This window comes from Leucoraja erinacea, chromosome 8 (genome assembly GCF_028641065.1).
Source record: "Leucoraja erinacea ecotype New England chromosome 8, Leri_hhj_1, whole genome shotgun sequence".
NCBI lineage: Eukaryota > Metazoa > Chordata > Chondrichthyes > Rajiformes > Rajidae > Leucoraja > Leucoraja erinaceus.
Window position 1 is genome coordinate 70,735,086 of NC_073384.1, and position 23,563 is coordinate 70,758,648.

The 23,563-nt window shown below is 46.0% G+C and overlaps 1 protein-coding gene across 1 annotated transcript in view; it reads right to left on the reverse strand.

The window, feature by feature from the left end:
• The window catches only part of utrn (utrophin), a 382,291-nt gene that overhangs the window by 137,349 nt on the left and 221,379 nt on the right, over window positions 1-23,563 (reverse strand). The window contains 5 exon segments of the mRNA XM_055639965.1: window positions 3,986-4,224; window positions 15,834-15,948; window positions 18,446-18,547; window positions 21,161-21,319; window positions 23,021-23,170. Coding sequence (XP_055495940.1) covers window positions 3,986-4,224; window positions 15,834-15,948; window positions 18,446-18,547; window positions 21,161-21,319; window positions 23,021-23,170 — 765 coding nt within the window.

Genomic DNA, 23,563 nt, shown 5'->3' on the forward strand with positions numbered 1-23,563 from the left:
AATATGAAGCTTAGAGGTAGTGAGAATGGTGGAAGGGGGTGAGAGGAATGGGAAAGTGGCGCAATAGTGGGAGATGGATATGCACCCAGGTGGGACTCAGACGAGAGGGGGAAATATACCAGGGGGGTACCTACAATTGGAGAATTCACTGTTCATATCATTGGGCTGTAAGCTACTCAAGCAGAATATAAGGTGCAGTTCCTCCAGTTTGAGTGTGCCTTCACTCTGGCAATGATGGAGGCCCAGAACAACAATGCATAGGAATGGGGAGGGGACTTAAAACAGCGAGATCCAGATGGTCTAGGCAGACCAAGTGCAAGTGTTCAACACAACGGTCGTTTAGTCTCCAAGTGTAGGAAGGAACTGCAAATGCTGGTTTAAATCGACGATAGACACACAATGCTGGAGAACGACCCGAAACTTCGCCCATTCCTTCTCTCTAGAGATGCTGCCTGTCCCGCTGAGTGACTCCAGCATTTTGTGTCTCTCTTCGGTTTGATTAGCCTACGCTTGGTCTCACAGATGTAAAGTACGTCACATCAGGAACATCGAATGCAGTGGGTAAGGATAGAGATGGTGCATTGGAACTTGTGTCTCACCTGGACGGGCTGCGGATGGATGTGAGAGATGAGGGATAGGGACAGGTGTTGCACCTCATGCGGCTGCAGAGGAAAGTACCCGGGGAGGCTTTGTCCCACCAGCAAACTGTTTCCCAGCTCTCTCTCCCTATCAATCCAGTCCAAAACATCGCCTATCCATGTACCCCACAGCTGCTGCCTAGCCCGCAGAGGTAGTCCAGCACTTGTGCTTTGCTCATATACACAATTTAACTCCTAACAAACCAACAGCAAACATTCTTCAGCAATGTGATTGTGATAAATATGGAGGATAAACTAATCCCTCAATTGCATTCAAATACAACACATTTTTTTTTGCTGTGAAACTAAGACAACTAGAAATCTGAAACATGATTGAATGGACAGATAGACCATTGATCTGCCCCGCAGCTCAGCCTAGCACGCAAACCAGTCCCCTCCCCATTAGCCCAGGTGCCAGCTTGGTCAAAGACAATATCATCAAGGACCACTTGCATCCCTCTTCTCCCCTCACCCCTCACTCAGAAGATACAATAGCAGATTAAATTCACATTGAGGGGGACTGTGAAAAAGTTTTATTTGAAATGGGAACCCCTTTTTATCATACATTGAGGGTCTAAAGATGGGGAGCCGCCTTTATTCTGTTTTGTTACTTTATTATTGTTAAAATGTGCATTTGATTTTGTGATATACTTGTATTGTGAAAACATTAGCTGCCAAGGGGTGTTTAGGGAGGGTGGGTTAGGGTTATTTTTAGGGTAAAAGGTCACAGCGACGTGCTGCGGCCATACCCAACAGGAGGTCTGGCCTGGAGAGAGGTAGGACGCCAACCCCGGCCCCTGCTCGCCCCGTGGACCGAAGAGGAGTGGGCAGGTTAGCGAACCAGCTGCGGGAGGCAGTGCGGTGCACCTCGACGCTGGTGTGGGTCGATGGAGACCCATCCAAAAATAGGGCTGTAATGCTGAGGCTCTATAAGGCGCTGGTTAGGCTGCATTTGGAGTATTGTGAGCAGTTTTGGGCCCCATATCTGAGGAAGGATGTGCTGGCATTAGAGAGAGCCCAGGAGATTTACAAGAATGATCCCAGGAATGAGTGGGTTAACCTATGATGAGCTTTTGATGGCACTGGGCCTGTACTCGCTGGAGATTAGAAGAATGACGGGGGACCTCATTGTAACTTACCGAATAGTGAAAGGCCTGGATAGAGTGGATGTGGAGAGAGTAGACAAAAGTGCTGGAGAAACTCAGCGGGTGCAGCAGCATCTATGGAGTGAAGGAAATAGGCAACGTTTCGGGCCAAAACCCTTCTTCAGACTGGACGTGGAGAGGATGTTTCCACTGGTGGGAGAGTCTAGGACCAGAGGCCAAAGGAGATGGATATTTTGGATTTAAGTTGGAGATTGACAGATTCTTGATTATTACAGGTGTGAGGGGTTATGGGGAGAAAGCAGAAGAATGGGGTTGAAAGGAAAAGATAGATCAGCCATGATTGAAGGGTGGAGTAGGCTTGGTGGGCCGAATGGCCTAATTCTTTTCCTATCACTTATGAACATGAAAAGGCCGAGGGCGTGGGCTGGACGTAGCCTGTAGCTGCACGGAGTAGTGGAACACTTCACAAAGGCGACTTGAAATTGGTGCCAAATCTGGCGACTGTATACGGTCTCACCATTCACGACTGCTGTACACTTGTGCAGATGCTGCTTTAATCTGAAGATAGACACAAAAGGCTGGAGAAACTCAGTGGGTCAGACAGACATCATCTCTGGTGAAAAGAGAATAGGTGGCATTTCGGGTGGAGACCCTTCTTCAGTCTGAAAATGGGTTCTTCAGTCTGAAAATGGGTGTCAACCAGAAACGTCTCCTGTTCCTTTCCCCCCAGAGATGCTGTCTGACCCGCAGAGTTACTCCAGCTTTTTGTGTCCATCTTCTTTTTGCGATACACTTGTACCGTATCTAGGATGCCTATCTAAGATGCATCTAAGTGCTACCTATACTGAACTGTATACAAAAATGTCACTGTACCTCCGGACATATGAGGAATAAAGAACCATTGAACCGTCTCTCCGTACACATGACAATAAAAAAAACCAATACCACTATCATCCTGTTAAGAAGGAACTGCAGATGCTGGACAATCGAAGGTGGACAAAAATGCTGGAGAAACTCAGCGGGTGAGGCAGCATCTATGGAGCGAGGCAGCATCTATGGAGCGAAGGAAATAGGCAACGCTTTCTTCGAAGGGTTTCGGCCCGAAACGTTGCCTATTTCTTTCGGCATTTTTGTCTACCACCAATATACTATCAGCCTCCCAACATCCCTGTTTAACCACTCTCTCCACATTCTATCTGCTGCTGCTACACATATTCATGCTAAAGCCCCTGTCCCATGATGCGTTTACCGAAGAGCTCTCCCGAGTTAAAAAAAAAATCCCAAACTCGTGGTTCCTCATCATGAGTATTTTTTTACTCTTGGAAATTTTTCACACTGTTGAAAAAACTTCACGAGTTACCGCGTTTTCCCGAGTACCTGCCGTTGACATTACGAGCCGCGACGAGACTTCCACGAGCTCCGACATACCCGCTACGTACTTACCACGAGTTTGATTTTTTTTTAAACTCGGGAGAGCTCTTGGGTGAACTCGCATTGTGGGACCGGGCCTTTATTAACCTACAATTGCTTCCAGATCCCAAATGTTAAGGCTGTCCACCTATTGGACACTAATAAGGCTCATCAGCGTCTCTTCTTCCTGAGGAGACTGAAGAAGGTCCATCTGTCTCCTCAGATCCTGGTGAACTTCTACCGCTGCACCATCGAGAGCATCCTTACCAACTGCATCACAGTATGGTATGGCAACTGCTCTGTCTCCGACCAGAAGGCATTGCAGAGGGTGGTGAAAATTGCCCAACGCATCACCGGTTCCACGCTCCCCTCCATTGAGTCTGTCCAAAGCAAGCGCTGTCTGCGGAGGGCGCTCAGCATCGCCAAGGACTGCTCTCACCCCAACCATGGACTGTTTACCCTCCTACCATCCGGGAGGCGCTACAGGTCTCTCCGTTGCCGAACCAGCAGGTCGAGGAACAGCTTCTTTCCGGCGGCTGTCACTCTACTCAACAACGTACCTCGGTGACTGCCAATCACCACCCCCCCCCGGACACTTATTATTATTTATTCAAATCGTTTGCTATGTCGCTCTTCAAGGGAGATGCTAAATGCATTTCGTTGTCTTTGTACTGTATACTGACAATGACAATTAAAATTGAATCTGAATCTGAATCTAAGGCTGCATATCTTCCAATGCTGAAGTTTGTTTGCAACGGTTTGAAGTATTTTATTATATTAAAAAGGCCCAACTGGCAGCTTTTACAATAATAAGAGAGTTGATTTCCATACCTTCAGGCGAACGATGGTTTCATGAATCTCCTCGAGATCACCAACTGTAATTATGCTGGACTTGATCATTTGATCAATAAGTGTCAACCAATCAATCATCTGCATTGTAGACTTATCCAGATCGGCCGTCATCAGAAATTCAGGATCTGGAGAGAAGGTTTCGTGCACAAGTGTCTGACTGCACGCAGGGGATGGAGGGGCTGCTGACACCAGGGTGACCGTTTGAACCGTTGAGTGAACTGCAGAAACAGAAAGATGGGACAAGATTACCTTGGTCCAGCGAATGTACAACACATTATAAACTCGAGGAAGAACATCACAACCCACTTGAGCACTTTGCCGCCCTCTTACAAACATATGAATTAACAGCGGGGGAGGCCGTTCATTTTACTGAGCCGCCTCCTCCTCCAATAACAAGATAATGGTTGATCTGACTGTAATTTCCACATTCCAGTTTATCTGTAGTAAATCTTTCAAGGACAGGTCTTAGTCTTAAGGGCCTGTCCCACCAGCACGCGACTGCATGCGGCAAGCGTGACCTAACGCGGTCGCGTGAGCTGTACGGCCTCGCGGGGCCGGTCCCACTTCTATCGCTGGAGCCGTATGGAGTTGTGCGGGGCTGGTCCCGCCATCGCGCGGGATCCGAAAAACTGACTGTCCAAAAATTCCACGGGGCAACGGCCTGTTGACCCGCAGCCGCATTGAGGCCACATGCAGCGCCTCGACGGGCATACGCAGCGTCTTGATGCCATACGCAGCGTCTTGACGGTGTATGCCAAGCGGGTGGCGTTGCGCGATGACGTCACCACCCGGCATGCCGTTGCGCGGTGACATAACCACCGTGGCTGTGCGACGTCCAAATTCAGTCGGCCCGCCTCCTGCCCAGCTGATTGGTGAGTATGATGTCGAGACCAGCCCCGCACAACTCCAGACGGCTCCACGGTTGGAAGTGGGACCGGCCCCGCGTGGCCGTACGCGTCAAGCCACCACGTTTGCTCACGTTAGCCACATGCAATCGCATGCTGGTGGCACAGGTCCTTTAGGCCCCCCTCGGTCATGGCTGACCATGGGTGTCTCCACGGCTGGAGGACGCCAGTGCGTGACTTTGTTTAACGTGGGGAGACTGGTGCACACCCCACGGTCCTTGACAGATCTGGGTCAGGATCCAGTGGCATGGAGTCCAATTCCTGCCTAAACTACCTCCTCTGGCAGCTCGTTGCATATACCCACAACTTTGGGTAAAAAAAGTTGCCCTCAGGTTCCTATTAAATCTTTCTCTCTCACCTTAAACCTAAGTCATCTGGTTCTTGATTCCCTACTCTGGCACAGTAGAGAGCATGCTGACTGAGCATGCTGACCAAGGCATCGTGGCTTGGTTTGGCATCCTGAGTGTCCAGGAGTGGAAAAGGATGCAGAAAGTTGTGACCACTGCCCAGTCCATCATCAGCTCTGACCTCCCCACCATTGAAGGGATCTATCGCAGTCGTTGCCTCAAAAAGGCAGCCAACATCATCAAGGACCCACACCATCCTGGCCACGCACTCATTTCTCCCCTACCATCGGGCAGAAGGTACAGGAGTCTGAAATCTGTTACATCCAGGTTCAGCTCCTTCCCCACAGCCATCAGGCTATTAAACTCGACAACAAACAGACTCTGAACTGTAACAGCCTATTGCACTTTATCTGCTTATTTATGTGTATATTGAACTGAACTGTTCTATATTTATTTTACAATATTCTGTTGTGCTGCAGCAAGCAAGAATGTCATTGTCCTATCTGGGACACATGACAATAAACTCTATTGACTTGACTTGGCTAAATGACTACATTTACCCAACCTATTCTTCTCATGATCTACACCTCTATAAGATCACCCCTCATCCTTCTGCAATCCAAGGAATAGAGTTCAAGCCTGCTCAACCTCTCCCTATAGCTCAGGCCCTCAGGTTGGCCTCATCAGCAACAACGATGAGCTGGCCTACAGGGAGGAGGTCCAGCACTTAGCAGCATGGTGCGCTGACAACAACCTGGCCCTTAACTCCAAGAAGACCAAGGAGCTCATTGTAGACTTCAGGAAGTCCAGAGGCGGCACGCACACCCCCATCCACATTAACGGGACGGAGGTGGAACGTGTTTCTAGCTTCAGGTTCCTGGGAGTCAACATCTCCGATGACCTCTCTTGGACCCACAATACCTCTACTCTGATCAAGAAGGCTCATCAGCATCTCTTCTTCCTGAGGAGACTGAAGAAGGTCCATCTGTCTCCTCAGATCCTGGTGAACTTCTACCGCTGCACCATCGAGAGCATCCTTACCAACTGCATCACAGTATGGTATGGCAACTGCTCTGTCTCCGACCGGAAGGCATTGCAGAGGGTGGTGAAAATTGCCCAACGCATCACCGGTTCCACGCTCCCCTCCATTGAGTCTGTCCAAAGCAAGCGCTGTCTGCGGAGGGCGCTCAGCATCGCCAAGGACTGCTCTCACCCCAACCATGGACTGTTTACCCTCCTACCATCCGGGAGGCGCTACAGGTCTCTCCGTTGCCGAACCAGCAGGTCGAGGAACAGCTTCTTTCCGGCGGCTGTCACTCTACTAAACAACGTACCTCGGTGACTGCCAATCACCCCCCCCCCCCCCCCCCCCCCCCCCGGACACTTATTATTTTTTTTATTCAAATCGTTTGCTATATCGCACTTCAAGGGAGATGCTAAATGCATTTCGTTGTCTCTGTACTGTACACTGACAATGACAATTAAAATTGAATCTGAATCTGAATCTGAATCTGAATCTGGCAACTACTTGTAAATCTTCTCTGCACCCTTTCCAGCTTAACAATATCTTTCCTGTAACTGGGTGGCAAAACTGTAATTCCAAATGTAGCCTCACCAATGTCCTGTACAACTGTAACCTAACCGCCCAACTTCCAGACCCAGTACTCTGACTAATGTAGATCAATGTGCCAAAACCCTTCTTGACCACCCTATCTACCTGTGGCGCCACTTTCAAAGAACCATGTTCCTGCACACGTAGATCCCTCTGCTCTACAAACACTCACCTGCCTGATTGCCCCAAATCCCCAAATTATTGCAATTAACTAGTCAATGTTGTGGGAATTACAGAGACATGGCTGCAAGAGGATCGGGGCTGGGAGCTGAATCTTCAAGGTTATACGTCCTATTGGAAAAGACAGACAGGTGGGCAGAGGGGGTCGGGTAGCTCTGTTTGTTAAGAATTAAATTCAGTCCTTAGTGAGGGATGATAACGGATCAGAAGATGTAGTCATTGTGGATAGAGCTGAGAAATTGTACGGGGAAAAATACCCTAATGGGAGTTATTTACAGGCCCCCAAACAGTAGCCAAGATATAGGATACAAGTTACATCAGGAAATACAATCGGCATGTAAGAAAGGCAATGTTACAGTGATCATGGGAGATTTCAATATGCAGGAAGACTGGGAAAATCACCGGTCAGACTAACCGGCCTATAATTCCCACTATTCTGCTTTGCTCCCTTCTTGTGTAGTGGGTTAATATTGGCAATTTTCCAATCATCTGGAACCACTCCTGACTCTTGTGATTCTTGAAATATCATTATCAATGCTTCCACAATCTCTAAAGCCACCTCAGTCCATCTGGTCCAGGTGACTTATCCACCTACTGGACACCAAGGGAGGGGATTTATAGAGTGCCTCTGAGATGGATCCTTACAATAACTTGTAGTGGAGCCTACTAGGGAAAAGGCAATTCTGGATTTAGTGTTGTGTCATGTACCGGATTTGATAAGGGGACTTGTAAAGGAACCTCTAGGAGTTAGCGACCACAATATGATAAGTTTTAATCTGAAATTTGAGAGGGAGAAGGTGAAATCGGATCTATCGGTATTACAGCTGATCAAAGGGGACTACAGAGGCACGAGGGAGGAGTTGGCCAAAGTTGACTGGAAAGGGACCCTAGCTGGGATTTCTGGGAATAATTTCTGAACATGCAGGATCTTTTCATTCCAAACAGGAAGAAATATTCTAGGGGAAGAAAGAGGGACCCGTGGCTGACAAGGGAAGTCATGGAAAGTATAAAACTAAAAGAGAAGGCATACAACATAGCAAAGATTAGTGGGAAGCCAGAGGATTGGGAAGCTTTTAAAGAACAACAGAAGTTAACTAAAAAGACAACACGGGGAAAAAAGATGAAATACGAAGGTAAACCAGCCAATAATATAAAAGAGGATAGCAAGAGTTTCTTCAGTTATATAAAGAGCAAGAAAGAGGCAAGAGTGGATGTTGGGCTGCTGGAGAATGATGCAGGAGAAGTGATAATGGGGAATAAAGAAATGGCAGAGGAGTTGAATAATTTTTTAGCATCAGTCTCCACAGTGGAAGACACCAGCAACGTGCCTGAAATTCAAGAGAGTCAGGGGGTGGACGTTAGTGAAGTGGCTATTACTAGGGAGAAGGTGCTTGGGAAACTGAAAGGGCTGAAGGTGGATAAGTCACCCTGGACCAGATGGACTGCACCCTAGGGTTCTGAAAGATGTGGCTTTAGAGATTGTGGACGCATTGATAGTGATATTTCAAGAATCACTAGTGGTTCCAGACCATTGGAAAATTGCCAATATTACCCCGCTGCACAAGAAGGGAGCAAAGCAGAATAGTGCGAACTATAGGCCGGTTAGTCTGACCTCAGTGGTTGGTAACATTTTAGAGTCCATTATAAATTATTTGAAGTAAATAGCAAGCCAGACAAAGGAGAGTTGGTAGACATTGTAAACTTAGATTTTCAGAAAGCCTTTGGAAGGCTGCTAAGGAAGATGAGAGCCCACTGTATCAAAGGGCAGATGCTAGCATGGATAGCAGGTTGGCTGGATGGCAGAAGGCAAAGAGCGGCAATAAAGGGGGCTTTCTCTGGTTGGCTGCCAGTGACTAGCGGAGTTCCGCAGGGCTCGGTGCTGGGGCTGCTACTCTTCACGTTGTATATTAATGATTTGGACGAGGGGATTGAAGGCTTTGTGGCCAAGTTTGCGGATGATGCGAAAATCCAGTGCCCTCCATAATGTTTGGGACAAAGACCCATCATTTATTTATTAGCCTCTGTACTCCACAATTTGAGATTTTTAATAGAAACAAATCACATCTGGTTAAAGTGCACATGTTCAGATTTTATTAAACGCCATTTTTATACATTTTGGTTTCACCATGTCGAAATTACAGCTGTGTTTATACAAAGTCCCCCATGTCAGGGCACCATAATGTTTGGGACACATGGCTTCACATGTGTTTGTAATTGCTCAGGTGTGTTTAATTGCCTCCTTAATGCAGGTATAAGAGAGCGCTCAGCACCTAGTCTTTCCTCCAGTCTTTCTATCACCTTTGGAAACTTTTATTGCTGTTTATTAACATGAGGACCAAAGTTGTGCCAATGAAAATCAGAAGCCATTATGAGACTGAGAAACAAGAATAAAACTGTTAGAGACATCAGCCAAACCATAGGCTTACCAAAATCAACTGTTTGGAATATCATTAAGAAGAAAGAAAGCACTGGTGAGCTTACTAATCGCAAAGGGACTGGCAGGCCAAGGAAGATCTCCACAGCTGATGACAGAAGAATTCTCTCTATAATAAAGAAAAATCCACAAACACCTGTCCGACAGATCAGAAACACTCTTCAGGAGTCAGGTGTGGATTTGTCAATGACCACTGTCTGCAGAAGACTTCATGAACAGAAATACAGAGGCTACACTGCAAGATGCAAACCACTGGTTAGCTGCAAAAATAGGATGGCCAGGTTACAGTTTGCCAAGAAGCACTTAAAAGAGCAACCAGAGTTCTGGTAAAAGGTCTTGTGGACAGATGAGATGAAGATGAACTTATATCAGAGTGATGGCAAGAGCAAAGTATGGAGGAGAGAAGGAACTGCTCAAGATCCAAAGCATACCGCCTCATCTGTGAAACACGGTGGTGGGGGTGTTATGGCCTGGGCAAGTATGGCTGCTGAAGGTACTGGCTCACTTATCTTCATTGATGATACAACTGCTGATGGTAGCAGCATAATGAATTCTGAAGTGTATAGACACATCCTATCTGCTCAAGTTCAAACAAATGCCTCAAAACTCATTGACCGGCGGTTCATTCTACAGTAAGACAATGATCCCAAACATACTGCTAAAGCAACAAAGGAGTTTTTCAAATATAAAAAGTGGTCAATTCTTGAGTGGCCAAGTCAATCACCCGATCTGAACACGATTGAGCATGCCTTTTATATGCTGAAGAGAAAACTGAAGGGGACTAGCCCCCAAAACAAGCATAAGCTAAAGATGGCTGCAATACAGGCCTGGCAGAGCATCACCAGAGAAGACACCCAGCAACTGGTGATGTCCATGAATCGCAGACTTCAAGCAGTCATTGCATGCAAAGGATATGCAACAAAATAGTAAGATTAAACGAGAACTTACCAGTTTGAAGTTTGATCTGTATTTTATGAGGAGTTACGATGAGGGATTTCGTGAAGAACCCGCTTACAACGCATGCGTGTCATTCTTCAAAGCAGCGGTGTGAGGTCACAGGAACCTATAATGATCTAACATAGTAAGATTATCAAAGATATACCAGTTTGTGATATGATCATTAGAGGGTGGGAGCGGAGGGCACGAAATCCCTCATCGTAACTCCTCATAAAATACAGATCAAACTTCAAACTGGTAAGTTCTCGTTTAATCTTACTATTTTACTTCGGAGTCACGTGAGTGACTTCGTGAAGATTTCAAAGCTCTGTGACCTCATGCCGTGGAACGAGTCCATGCTTCACAACTGCCTTGGCTATTGGGAGAGAGCATAATTAGTAAGTTTAAAAACACACTTATACAAAAAGTTGTGTGGTATAACGAAAAAATATATACATTTTTTACATGGAGAATCATAGCCCTGTAACCTTTCGGGCAAATTATATTGAACGTAAAATGTTTTCTGAATACAATGATGGCTCCAAAAAATAATTGGTTTATTATAAAACCTGTGGAAAACCCTTTATGGATGACCATCCTGCGATTCTGAGGATTTGGTCTGTGGGTACCTGTACAATTTTTTCTCCGGATGTTGCTGCAGCCCTAGTGGAATGAGAGTTAAAAACATTAGTGTCTATTCCTGCCATCTTTAGGACATATTTTAGCCACCTTGATATAGTTTGAGTCGTGACCCTTTCATGCGGTTTCTTGAAAGAGATAAACAACGCCATTCTCCGACCTCGAATGCTCTTAGTATATTCTATGTATTGTTAGATGTGTCTTGCTATACACAGTCGTTTGTCATATGGGTATACCATAAATTCAAACACTTGACCCGATGAACCTGGTCTGTTTTCTTTTATTAAACCCTGTATGACAAACACCAGTTTCTCGGGTGAGATGATCAGGGAGTCCAGGCTCAGCTTGCTTAATGGCTGGACTCGTTGTGCAGTAAATAACACCATGAGCATAACCATCTTCCTGGTCCGTTGCTGAAGTGACAATGCTGTTATGAGCTACAAGCTCCTCAGCATGTTGAGAAACGACACCCACGTCCCAGATTTCGGAGTACCTGGTTTTCTTACCAGGGGTGCGTTCCCACCGCGTGCCGCTCCGTTCCTTGTGATAGGTAATTGGAGAGTGCACTTGTGGCACTATTGATGGCACTGTAGCTCCATTGATTATCATAATGGAGGCTTGTTAAAATTCCAATACGGCCAGAATGTTCTTGGCCTTTTGGTCGAGGTTGTTGTCCAAGCAGTATATGCCCCATTTCTTGATGTGTCCAAGGTACTGCTTCCGTGTTGACAGTCTTAGTACAGATGAGATGAGATTCATCGTCCTGTCTGACACCCCAATGCCGTGTAGTGGGTCTTTTAGACTCTACAAATCAATAAATCCATAGTCTTATGGCATGGATGACTGCCTCCAGTCACTGGATAAATAAATAATTTTTGGCTATGTTCATTAGGGAACATGGTTCTAACACCATCCCCTGTATGACTGAATACCATGATTTAGTAGTCTCAGTCGGGTACTCTGAGAGTTCCAGATGCCGAGTGTAGTTGAATTTTCCCTAGTACCCCATTGATGGGGCCGAACGGGGGAAATACATCACCCTATGGCTTTGTTTACATAACAATGCCAAGCTGGTTTTAGAATTTTAGTAAATAATATTGGGGCTAATGATTGCCCCTCTTGTAAGCTCTATATTACCAAAGTTCCTCTTTTGAGTCAATGCCTGCCATATAGAAAACCCCAGCTGACACCAAGTCTTTATCAGTAATAAGAGTATCCATCTTAAAATGAATATCTTGAACGAATGTGTTTAGGGTTGAAAATCAATGATAATCCTGCAACCCCATTTTATTTTTAATAAATATGTTTGATACAAATTCTAATGTTCCATGAAAAGTATGCTCAATCACACCTTTTGTGTACAATTTTTGTAGCACCATGTGGGTTTTTAGATTGTTTGGTTTATGCAAGTACAAAATGCCCTTCTGGTGTATGTTGTACTGTGGTTATTGGGATGAGTAAATCCTATCAGATAACCCTGAATACTGCTGAGATTATATGAATCTGTAGTGATTATATACCATACATAACTGTAGTGTTGCAACCTCCCCTACCATCGTAGGTCCCTATTTTAACAGAATAAACCCCACCCACCTACCTCCATGGTACCGGTGGTTGTGTTATTTCCTTGGTTTTTTGAAAAGGAGGTTCTGGTTTGATATCTCTTGTTCGGGGTTGTGTGGGAGGTTGAGGCTTCCGCATCTTCCCGGGTGGCCGCCCTGGCCATACCCTAAAAAAGGATCCTGTGGGTTATATGGATTTCTGGCACTGCCACTGGTATGCGCCACATTTTTTATGGCCTTGCCTGTGGCTGGTATCGTGCTCCAAAATAGGCCCTTGTGCTGGCCTTGATGAGCCCCAGTGTCTTGGCTTCGTCCACACACGGTTCTTTGTTTGCAAATGGTAGCATTTTTGGGGTCCCAGTGCTGGCTGAATGGCAGCCTTCCACATGTAGTTCCGGTCATATTGCATCTTACTAAACAGAGCTAGTGCGTCTTGATGGTCTTTGGTTACCTACGTTTTAGTCCAGGGTGCGGGTGTATGCTATGATGCCTTCCGTCAATTCCTTTAAGGTTCTCTGGATCTTGAGGTCCTGGTTCCTGATGTTCGTCCCCATATGCTGCCAAATGCATTGGTTTACACTGGGCACCTGTAATGCCTCACCGTTGCCAGGTGGCAGATGTCTGGCCAGTCTCTGTAAATATTTCTTGTTGGCGTTTGTGGCCAGACATATAGTAATACTATTGCCATCCTGGATCCAAGTCTACCCATGTTTGACTTGGTTAAAGTAATCAGCCACCATGTCCAGCAGAGTCCCTGCTGTGTTAGGATCATGGGATGCTGTATTACCAGGCTCTGGCCCATCAGGGTCCTGCCTACTCTTTTTTAGAGTTAGAGATCTCTAGGGTCCCGCACGGGGTACCCATGTGGGGCTTAACTGCTGCCCACTTGTCTTTTGTTCTGCGGACCCCTCTTGCAGGTCAGCCCAGAACTGACCCACAGTGCTCCCCTCTGATGGGGTAGAAGCATTGTGCAGCCCTCAAAGAGGTACTGCTGTGGGTTTATCACGTTGGAGCAAGGCTCCATACACCGCTTCTTCCCGCTCCAGCGCTCTCGGGCGCTGGTTGCCGGCGGTTATGCAAAGTCGGACCCTTCTGAGTCCACGACCTTGTTTGTTTTGTGTCTAGCCTTACCGCTCGGCCGCATGGATCTGGCCCGAGCGGGGCCGACATCGGGCACAGCTGATCCCACTATGGTTGATCCAAGTGCCGCTGGCTGCTGCTGGCTGCCCGCTGTTCCACGGTCCTCCTTCTTCAGCTTTGTCCTTCCTTCCGTGGAGTGGATATGGCCGGTGTGGAGGACACCTGGAGCTGATTCCATCTATTCCATTTCTTTAACCCGGCTCCAACGCTCTCAGCGCTCCTGGCTGCTCCTTTATCTCAGACCCCTGGGACCGACCACCGTACTGACGGTACTGGTCCCTTGCGGTCGTTGCAGCCGGTCAACCCCACTCTAATGCCCTCAGTACTGGGCACTCCTACTTATATGGTCCTTAGATAAGGGACATCTAAAATATTAAAGCTGATAATAACAGCCAATATAGTTGATCTTAGTCAAAAAGGCCCAAGAAGCGATACCTGTAACTAAAAAACCCGCTGGGACCGACCCCGTTACTCACATTACTGGTCCCTCACGGTGGATTGCAGCCAGTCAACTGCACTGCAATGTCCTTGGCCTCGGCGCTGGCCGTTAGCGCTGCTTCAAGCCAGAATCGCTTCCAAAGCGAGATTGGCATACTGCCCCAGAAATGAATTTGCCCCCTGTTGCGGGAGCAAAGTCGGGCACAGTTGTTTTCCCCTCCGGGAATCGAAGTGCCTATGCTGCTCCTGCCTTTGTCGGCTGCACTGCACTCCGTGGTCTTTCTGCAGCTGACATGGACCCCGTCCATGTCTACACCTAAAGGGTAAGTGGAAGGAAAACGCAGAGTCTCTTACCTGCTGTTTCCCGACTTTTTAATTTCACCCCTGGTGAACGTCGTTCCCTCCGTGTCGGGTTCGAGCCGCTCGGACCGACCCTGTTTACGGGGCTGGTCCTTCTCCGCTAATTTTAAAAAGTGCCAGAGCCCTAATACAACCCACTGTTTTGTGGGTTGTTGGCTCTGTTTTTCCCTCCACCCCGTATGGGGTGAAGTCGGCACTCGCTCCCGTTATGGGAGACAGTGGTGCCGACTTCCGTTGCTGGCTGACTGCTGCTGTACAGCGGCAGCTCGTCAGCCTTCCTGGAAAAGAAGAAGAAAGGTAAGGAATTTTCTTACCTGTTCCACAGCCCCAGGCCCATGTAGCGTCGGTCTTTGGGGCTGTGTCGGCTCCGGAGTGCTCCCTTGTCGGTATTTCCTTCCCGGAGCTGAAGTCGCACGAACTCCCGCTAAGGGAGACTGTCGTGCCACCGGCCGTTAGCTGGCTGCCTGCTGCTTGCAGACTTCTCCCCCGCCAGCTTCCAACAGCCTTCTGTAGAAAAAAGGTAAGTAAAGAACGATGTTCACTTACCTTACTGTTGCAGGTTCGAAAACCCCGCCGTTTGGGAGGAACGTCCTTCCTCCCGACAATGACGAGTTGCAATGCGTTAGCGTAATGACACGCATGCGTTGTAAGCGGGTTCTTCACGAAGTCACTCACGTGACTCCGAAGTAAAATGACATTGCTGTGTCCCAAACATTATGGTGCCCTGAAATGGGGGGACTATGTATAAACACAGCAGTAATTTCTACATGGTGAAACCAAAATGTATAAAAATGGCCTTTAATAAAATCTCAGAATGGGACATTAACCACATGTGATTTTATTTCTATTTCAAATCTCAAATTGCCTGCTCCTGCACCGATTGTCTATTGCAAACACAAGGGCATGGACTTTGACCTCATCACAAAAGGAAATCGGTCTTTTCTATTCACTTTATAAATGTCCCTCATCATCTCCTACATTAATTTCTAGGTTTTCAACATCCCAGCCAAATGTAACATTAATCTCATTTTCCTTTATTTTTTACGTTCTTTTTTTAGATTACGTCACATTTTGATCCAGGATGGAAGCAAATCATAACAAGAGGAAGACAAATAAATAATTATGGAAGGAAGAGAAAGAGGCAGATTCAAATCATTTTTTCGATATCCATTGTAAAATGATAGGAGCACCATATTGCTCTAATATATTGCGTGAATATGGCATGACAAAATTGTCTTGGTCACTCAAGAGATATTAACAAGAGCTTCTCCTACCTGTAATCTTCGGGTGTGAGGTCTCTTGGCTCCATCCCAGAGGCGTTTGTGGACTCGAATCTTTTAACGCAGTGTTTAGAGTTCTCCAGTCAACAGACAGCTGTGCCACCTTCCTCTGTGCAGACATGACAAAATATTATCATTCATGGGAAAGCACTCTGCATCTATTCTGTGCAGGAAGCAACTGCAGGTGCTGCTTTACAACAAAGATACACACTCAATTTGAGGAAGGACGTTCTTGCTATTGAGGGAGTGCAGTGTAGGCTCACCAGGTTAATTCCCGGGATGGTGGGACTGTCATATGATGAAAGAATGAATTGACTGGGCTTGTATTCACTGGAATTTAGAAGGATGAGAGGGAATCCTATAGAAACATATTAAATGATTCAAGGATAGATGCAGGAAACATGTTCCCGATGTTGGGGGAGTGCAGAACCAGGGGCCACAGTTTAAGAAAAAGGAGTAGGCCATTAGACCTGAGATGAGGAAAAGCTTTTTCACCTATAGAGTTGTGAATTTTTGGATTTCTCTGCCTCAGAAGGCAGTGGAGGCTAATTCATTGGATGTATTTAAAATGTATTCTCAGAATCAAGGGATCAAGGGATATGAAGAAGGCAGGAACGGGGTACTGATTGTGGATGATCAGTCATGATCACTTTGAATGGCGGTGCTGGCTCAAAGGGCCGAATGGCCTACTCCTGCAGCTATTGTCTATGTATCTAAGTACAATTCTGGAGCAACTCATTGGGACAGGCAGCATCTCTGGATAGAAGGAATGGGTCACGTTTCGGGTTGAGACCCTTCCTCAGACTGAGAGTCAGGGGAGAGTGAGACACAGAGATAAGGAACGGTAAGGTGTGAAAATGAGATATCAAAAGGAATGAGAATCAAGGGAAATGTAGAATAGATCATTGTTAGTTGTGAGAAGGTTACAACAAAGCAGAGATAAAATGTAATGACAGTCAGACTGATCGGAGAACTTGGAAGGTGGAGGGGATAGAAAGAGAGGGAGAGCAAGGGCTATCTGGTTAGAGAAGTTAATGTTCATACTGCTGGGGTGTAAGCTACCCAAGTGAAATATGAGGTGCTGTTCCTCCAATTTGCGCTGGGTCTTGACACTCATCCAGTGTGTCGCCAACTGGCTTACTCACCAACACATCCACATTTGGTCAAGATCATTTATCTATACCACAGACAGGAGAGGTCCCAACACAAATCCCTGCAGTGGAAACCTCCAACCAGAATAGCTACCTTCCACCACACTGTCTTCTATGAATAAGCCAGTTCCAAATCCATACGACCCAGTCATTGTCAATCCCTTACATCTTAATCTTCTGGATCAGACTACTGTGAGGAACCTTACCAAAAGCATTTCTAAAAACCCATGTCTGCAACATCCACCACCCTACCTTCATCAATCTCCTTTGTCACCTCCTCAAAACACTCAATCAAGTTAGTGAGACATGTCCTGCCGTGCCGAAAAGCCATGCCGCCTATCCCAACTTAGTCCATTCACTTCCAAATGGGAGTAAATCCCATCTCGACAAATTCTCTCCAATAGTTTCCCTACCACTGACTCGAGGTTCACCGGCCTGCAGTTCTCTGGATTCTCTCTACTTCCTTTCTTAAACAAAGGAACAACATTGAGCACTGTCTGGGGCCTTGCCTGTGACTAGAGAAGAAACAGAGACTCATGTCAAGGACCCTGCGTTCACCTCTCTTGCCTTCCTCTGGGATAGATCCCTTCAGGTCCTGGGGACTTATCTGCCCCCCAAAATCTTAAAGAGCCTCAGCACCACCACCTCAAACAGCTTCAAAATGAAATAGGTCTGAGCTTCCTAGGCTGGACTGCCAGGATTCAGAGTTGTTCACGGGACGTGGACTTTGCTTCGACAATAATGGAATTAATGAAGCTTTCATAATGTCGGGAAGGTTTAAATTACATAGTCACTCACTCGCTCACGTTGAGAATAACAGGAACCCAGTGGCGATACTAAAACCGACCCCCGTGTTATGGTTGACATAAATGCTGGAGAAACTCAGCGGGTGAGGCAGCATCTATGGAGTGAAGGAAATAGGTCGAGACCCAAAACGTCGCCTATTTCCTTCGCTCTCTAGATGCTGCCTCACCCGCTGAGTTTCTCCAGCATTTTTGTCTACCTTCGATTTTCCAGCATCTGCAGTTCGTCCTTAAACAACCTGTGTTATGGTTGTTTGGTTCATGAAAATTTGCCCTTATAGAATTCACAAATCACTACCCAAAAATGTGTGATGCTGAGAAAAATGTTTTACCAGACATTTGAAAAAAAGTAACTAAATGAACACAATTGTTTTCAACTTGCTTTTCTCGACACTGCAGAAGTTGCAATGTGGGCCATTTTCTTGGAACGCAAACTCCGCCCCAGTAATGCTGGAGGGACCCGAATCTCACTTGTTATTTACCATCTTCACTTTTGATACAGAACAAGTAATTAATTGGAATACAGACGGAAAGAACAATATTCCCCACACTTAAAAGAAAACATTTCCCCCAGAGAGAGGATGTTACGGGATAGTCGAGACAGATTGAACATGGCACAAAAGTCCACAGTGTAATGACACATCTCAGTTACCTTTTCTTCAGGGTTCAAATGGCCTTTCCTGTCCAACTCGACAGCTTTAGCAAGTGTTTTTTCAATTCCCATTCGATGCTCTTTCACGACAGCTTCTAACAACTAATAGGAAAGAAGAGTAAACTTGAAAATACTGATGACAGCACAAACAATATTAATTCATTATTCCATAAAGAGAATTAGATTTAGCTCTCAGGGCTAACGGAATCAAGGGATATGGGGAGAAAGCAGGAACAGGTACTGATTTTGGATGATCAGCCATGATCATATTGAATGGCAGTGCTGGCTCGAAGGGCCAAATGGCCTACTCCCGCACTTATTTTCTGTTTCTATTCTCCAATTAAGATGAGCCAGGGTTTTAGTTTCATTATAGTTCCAGTTAATTATCACAGATCTTTTCTGTCAGAACTTGCTTTCATCTTCTGAAACTGTTGCAAGAAAGCTGATCACCAGGCAATGGCTCTTTGCTAACTTGCTCTTAGATCGGCAAGATAAGTCTGAAGAATGGTCTCAACCCGAAAAGTAATCTATTCTTTTCCCCCAGAGATGCCGTCTGTCCCGCTGAGTTACTCCAGCTTTTTGTGTCTATCTTCGGTTTAAACCAGCATCCGCAGTTCCTTCCTACACATGAGCATTAAAAAACGCACAAGCCTGTTAAATTTCACAGAAGCACCCATTAGTCCAAATTCCATACACCCAGGCAATAGTTCCTAAACGCAGTCTAGACTATGTTCTACACAGCTCATTATGTTACATTGGGAATCACCTTTCATGGAATGCTCCAAGACATATCATCCTGGAAATATAATCTAAAACTGTAAGCCTTCTAAAGTGTAAAGTAAACAACTTTTAGATACACACAAAATGCTGGAGTAACTTAGCAAGGCAGGCAGCATCTCTGGAGAGAAGGAATGGGTGACATTTTGGGTTGAGAATCTTCTTCAGACTGAGAGTCAGGGGATTCTAGAGATAGAGAAAGGTAAAGTGTGAAAATGACAGATCAAAGCATATGATGTCATTGAGCTGAAAAGCAGGAGGAATCAATGAAGGGGAGCAACGAGAGAGGGTGTTGCAGAATTCTCTGGAGAGAGAAGGAGAACTTCTGCAAAGTGGGCATACCTTGCGGAGTTTTCGCAGTGGATACAGCGTGGAAACAACTTTTGATATTTCATGAATTAAACGGAGGGGCATGAATAATAATTAACATTTAAGTGTTTCTTCAATTTAACCGCTTATTCTGGACTGAACGGATTCATGATGAAAGCATTGACATCAAAATTATTGATAACTGCAACTCTATGTTGGGAAGACACATACTACACATAACAAGAACTATTCAACCAAGTTTCTTTGATTCTATCTATCTATCATATACTTATTAAAACGCTGATCTTATACATGTGCATATGTGTGTGTCTTTACATCTTCGCGAAAACACTACATATTCTGATTCACATTTCTCCCCTCTAGGCAGAGACCACCTTCACTGAACATTTTATGCTTTATTTCTGGACTTATTACTGATTAAAGTTTATACAAATCAAAAGGCTTTGAATTTAAAACGACCAGCTTCAACTGATGAAGTCACAATGGCTCGGCTAGCAGTGATCAAAATGCTGGACTCATAATTTTATATACTTCTATCAAGTCTCCCCTCAATCTCTGACTTGCTTGGATTAAAGGGTGGTCACAGTGGCACAGCAGCAGAGTTGCTGCCTTACAGCGAATGCAGCGCTGGAGACCAGTGTTCGATCCCGACTACGGGTGCTGTCTGTACGAAGTATGTACGTTCTCCCCGTGACCCGCGTGGGTTTTCTCCGAGATCTTTGGTTTCCTCCTACACTCCAAAGACGTACAGGTTTGTTGGTTACTTCGCTATGGAAAAATTGTCCCTAGTGTGTGTGGGACAGTGTTAATGTGCAGGGATCACTGGTCGGCGTGGACAGTGGGCTGGGGGGCCTGTTTCCACGCTGTATCTCTATACTAAACTAAAAAGTTTGATTCAGTTTCTGATCATTGCCTGGAGTTGGATCATTAAGGGCCTGTCCCACCAGCATGCGACTGCATGCGGCTAGTGCAACCTAACGTGATCGCTTGAGCCGTACGGCCTCGCGGGGCCGGTCCCACTTCGATCGCCGGAGCCGTATGGAGTTGTGCGGGGCTCCGAAAAACTGACACTGTCCAAAAATTCCGCGCGGCAACGGACTGTCGGCCCGCAGCTGCATTGAGGCCGTACGCAGCGCCTCGACAAGCGTACGAACCGTCTCGAAGCCGTACGTAGCGTCTTGACGGCACACGCCTAGCGTGTGGCATTGCGCGATGACGTCACCGCCCGACGTGCCGTTGCGCGATGACGTAACCGCCCGACGCCGTGCGACGTCCAAATTCAGTCGGCCCGCCTCCTGCCCAGCTGATTGGTGAGTATGATGTCAGGACCAGCCCCGCACAACTCCAGACGGCTCCGCGTTTGGAAGTGGGACCGGTCCCGTGAGGGCGTACGCCTCAAGCCACCACGCTTGGTCGCGCTAGACGCATGCTGGTGGGACAGGCCCTTTAGGAGGAAATGGACACATTTTTTCACAGGGACTAACAATGGTTTGAGTCATTCAAGATGAAATTAGCAGTAGATTCTCATGAAGTAATTCGACAATAATGTGACAATGTTACAAAGTTACAATTTAAGTTTTTAACACTCAGCTTTCAAGTGGCACTTACCTGAAGTTGTTTTGTTCCAGCTGATGCTATTCTGGGACCTAACTGCTGCCTGCGAATTGCTGCCAAATTGGCCAGTTGCTCCAAGTTTTCTTTGAAGTGGATATAATCTTGATGTTGAGTTTGTATATCATTCATTTTCACCAGCAATTCATTGGACACCTTAATGGAAATCAAGGCTCTCCATCAAAAACAATATTGTCAAAATCTTTATTAGTTTAGTTTAAAGATACAGCACAGAAACATGCCCATCGGCCCACTGAGTCCGCAGCGACCAGTGATCAGTGCACATTAATACTATCCTACACACACTAAGGACAATTTACTATTATTACTGAAGCTAATTAACCTACAAACCTGCACGTCTTTGGAATGTGGGAGGAAACCGGGGAACCCGGAGAAAACCCATGCAGTCACGGGGAGAATGTACAAACTCCATAGACAGCACGCGTGGTCCGAATCAAACCCGGGTCTCTGGCGCTGTAAGGCATCAACTCTACCACTGCGCCATCGAGTCGGTAAATGTCATGCTGAAAATTAGCTACATGAAGGGTATAGCAGATCAGTGAAAGTTAATTAACTGACTGTTATCTGATCCATGGAGAACCTAATGCTCGCTTGCTGTTAATGTCAAACGAATTAACCCACCAATCTACCATCACTTGTTGGCCTAGATTTATTCCCAGTCAAATACTTAAAAAAAAATGTTTAAGAAGGAACTGCAGATGCTGGAAAATCGAAGGTAGACAAAAATGCTGAAGAAACTCAGCGGGTGCAGCAGCATCTATGGAGTGAAGGAAATAGGCAACGTTTCGGGCCGAAACCCTTCTTTAAAAATAAATGCTCCTGTTATCATTTACTTGCAAGTGTATAGATCTTTCTTTTAGTTTCAGCAAAAGAAATGAGGTGAGCAATTTGTCACCATTATTCATCCATAATTGCCCTAAGGCAGTGAATTAAAGCAGGCAGCTCCAACGACACAGAGGGTTTGGCCAGCCCAGACCCGGGGGGGTCCAATCACCGGCGCAGAGAGAGCTGACACCCCCCCGATGTGGGAGCTGTTTGCCCCAACGCTGAGGGCCCACTCGCCGCCGGCTACAGGAGTCAAGATCGTCCCGTCAACGGAAGGCTTGAGGCCCCCTGACAAAGAACAAAGAAGGGAAGAGATCAAACTTTTTTTTTTGCCTTCCATCACAGTGAGGAATGTGGAGGGGTTACTGTGGTGGATGTTCATGTTAAAATGTATTTTGTGTGTTCTGTTGCTTTTTATTGGTATGACTGACTTGGCAAATGAAATTCCTCGTATGTTGCAAAACGTACTTGGCTAATAAAGTATTGTTAAATTGTTTTATTAATATTGTATTTATGTATTTAACAAGACACAGATAGATCCTTGCTGTCTCCTCCCCTTCCTCAGCCCTCCTGCTGTCTCCTCCCATCCCCCAGCCTTCGGGCTCCTCCTCCTTTTTCCTTTCTTCTACCTGCCCCCCCACTCCCGATCAGTCTGAAGAAGGGTTTCGGCCCGAAACGTTGCCTTTTTCCTTCGCTCCATAGATGCTGCTGCACCCGCTGAGTTTCTCCAGCTTTTTTGTGTACCTTAGAGGTAGAATACGTCTGCTCAACAAATAATTAATGTACAACTGGTCTTTAAGTAGGCCACAATTTAAGATAATTAATTCTCATACTTGATGGATGAAACCACTAAGGTTTCACTTTCAATTCTTCGCAAGTTTAAGTGGGATGAGCTGGACTCAAAGCCAGTGAAGAGGCAACTTTACCAGCAGCAAGACAAATGGAGTGTTATAGTTCTGGTGCGTAGCAAGATTAAGATATTGGTGAAGAGAATCTAAAAGTGCTACTTGCCTTACTCCAAGTTGAATTAATAGTTTGAAGTTTTGCAGAAAGCTCATCCTTCTCTTGCACACTGAGGCTTTTATCAGAGAGCAGACGCTGCATATTACTGTTCACTGTATTCAGGTCATTGCCGCGAAACTCCAAATCTGTTGCATGGATCTGTAAGCAACAGAGAACATAACAGCCAAGAGCAGAACCAAGTCACTTGGCCCTTCAAGTTGCTCCACGATTTAAGGCTCGCATTCTGCGACACTTTCATATTCTTCCTACACTTGCTTACAAGTTATACAAAAATCTGCCGGTGAGGAACAAATTAATGACTGAACACTCCTAGCCTGGGCTGACAACAAAACACCCTTATATTACATGTTTAAGAAGGAACTGCAGTTGCTGGTTAAGTCTGAAGAAGAGTCTTGACCTGAAATGTCACCCATTACTTCTCTCCAGAGATGCTGCCTGTCCCCCGGAGTTACTCCAGCATTTAGTGTCTACCCTTCTTTTATATTCTTGCTTCTGGCATCAGATTGATTAGCTCATTGGTGCAGCATCTTT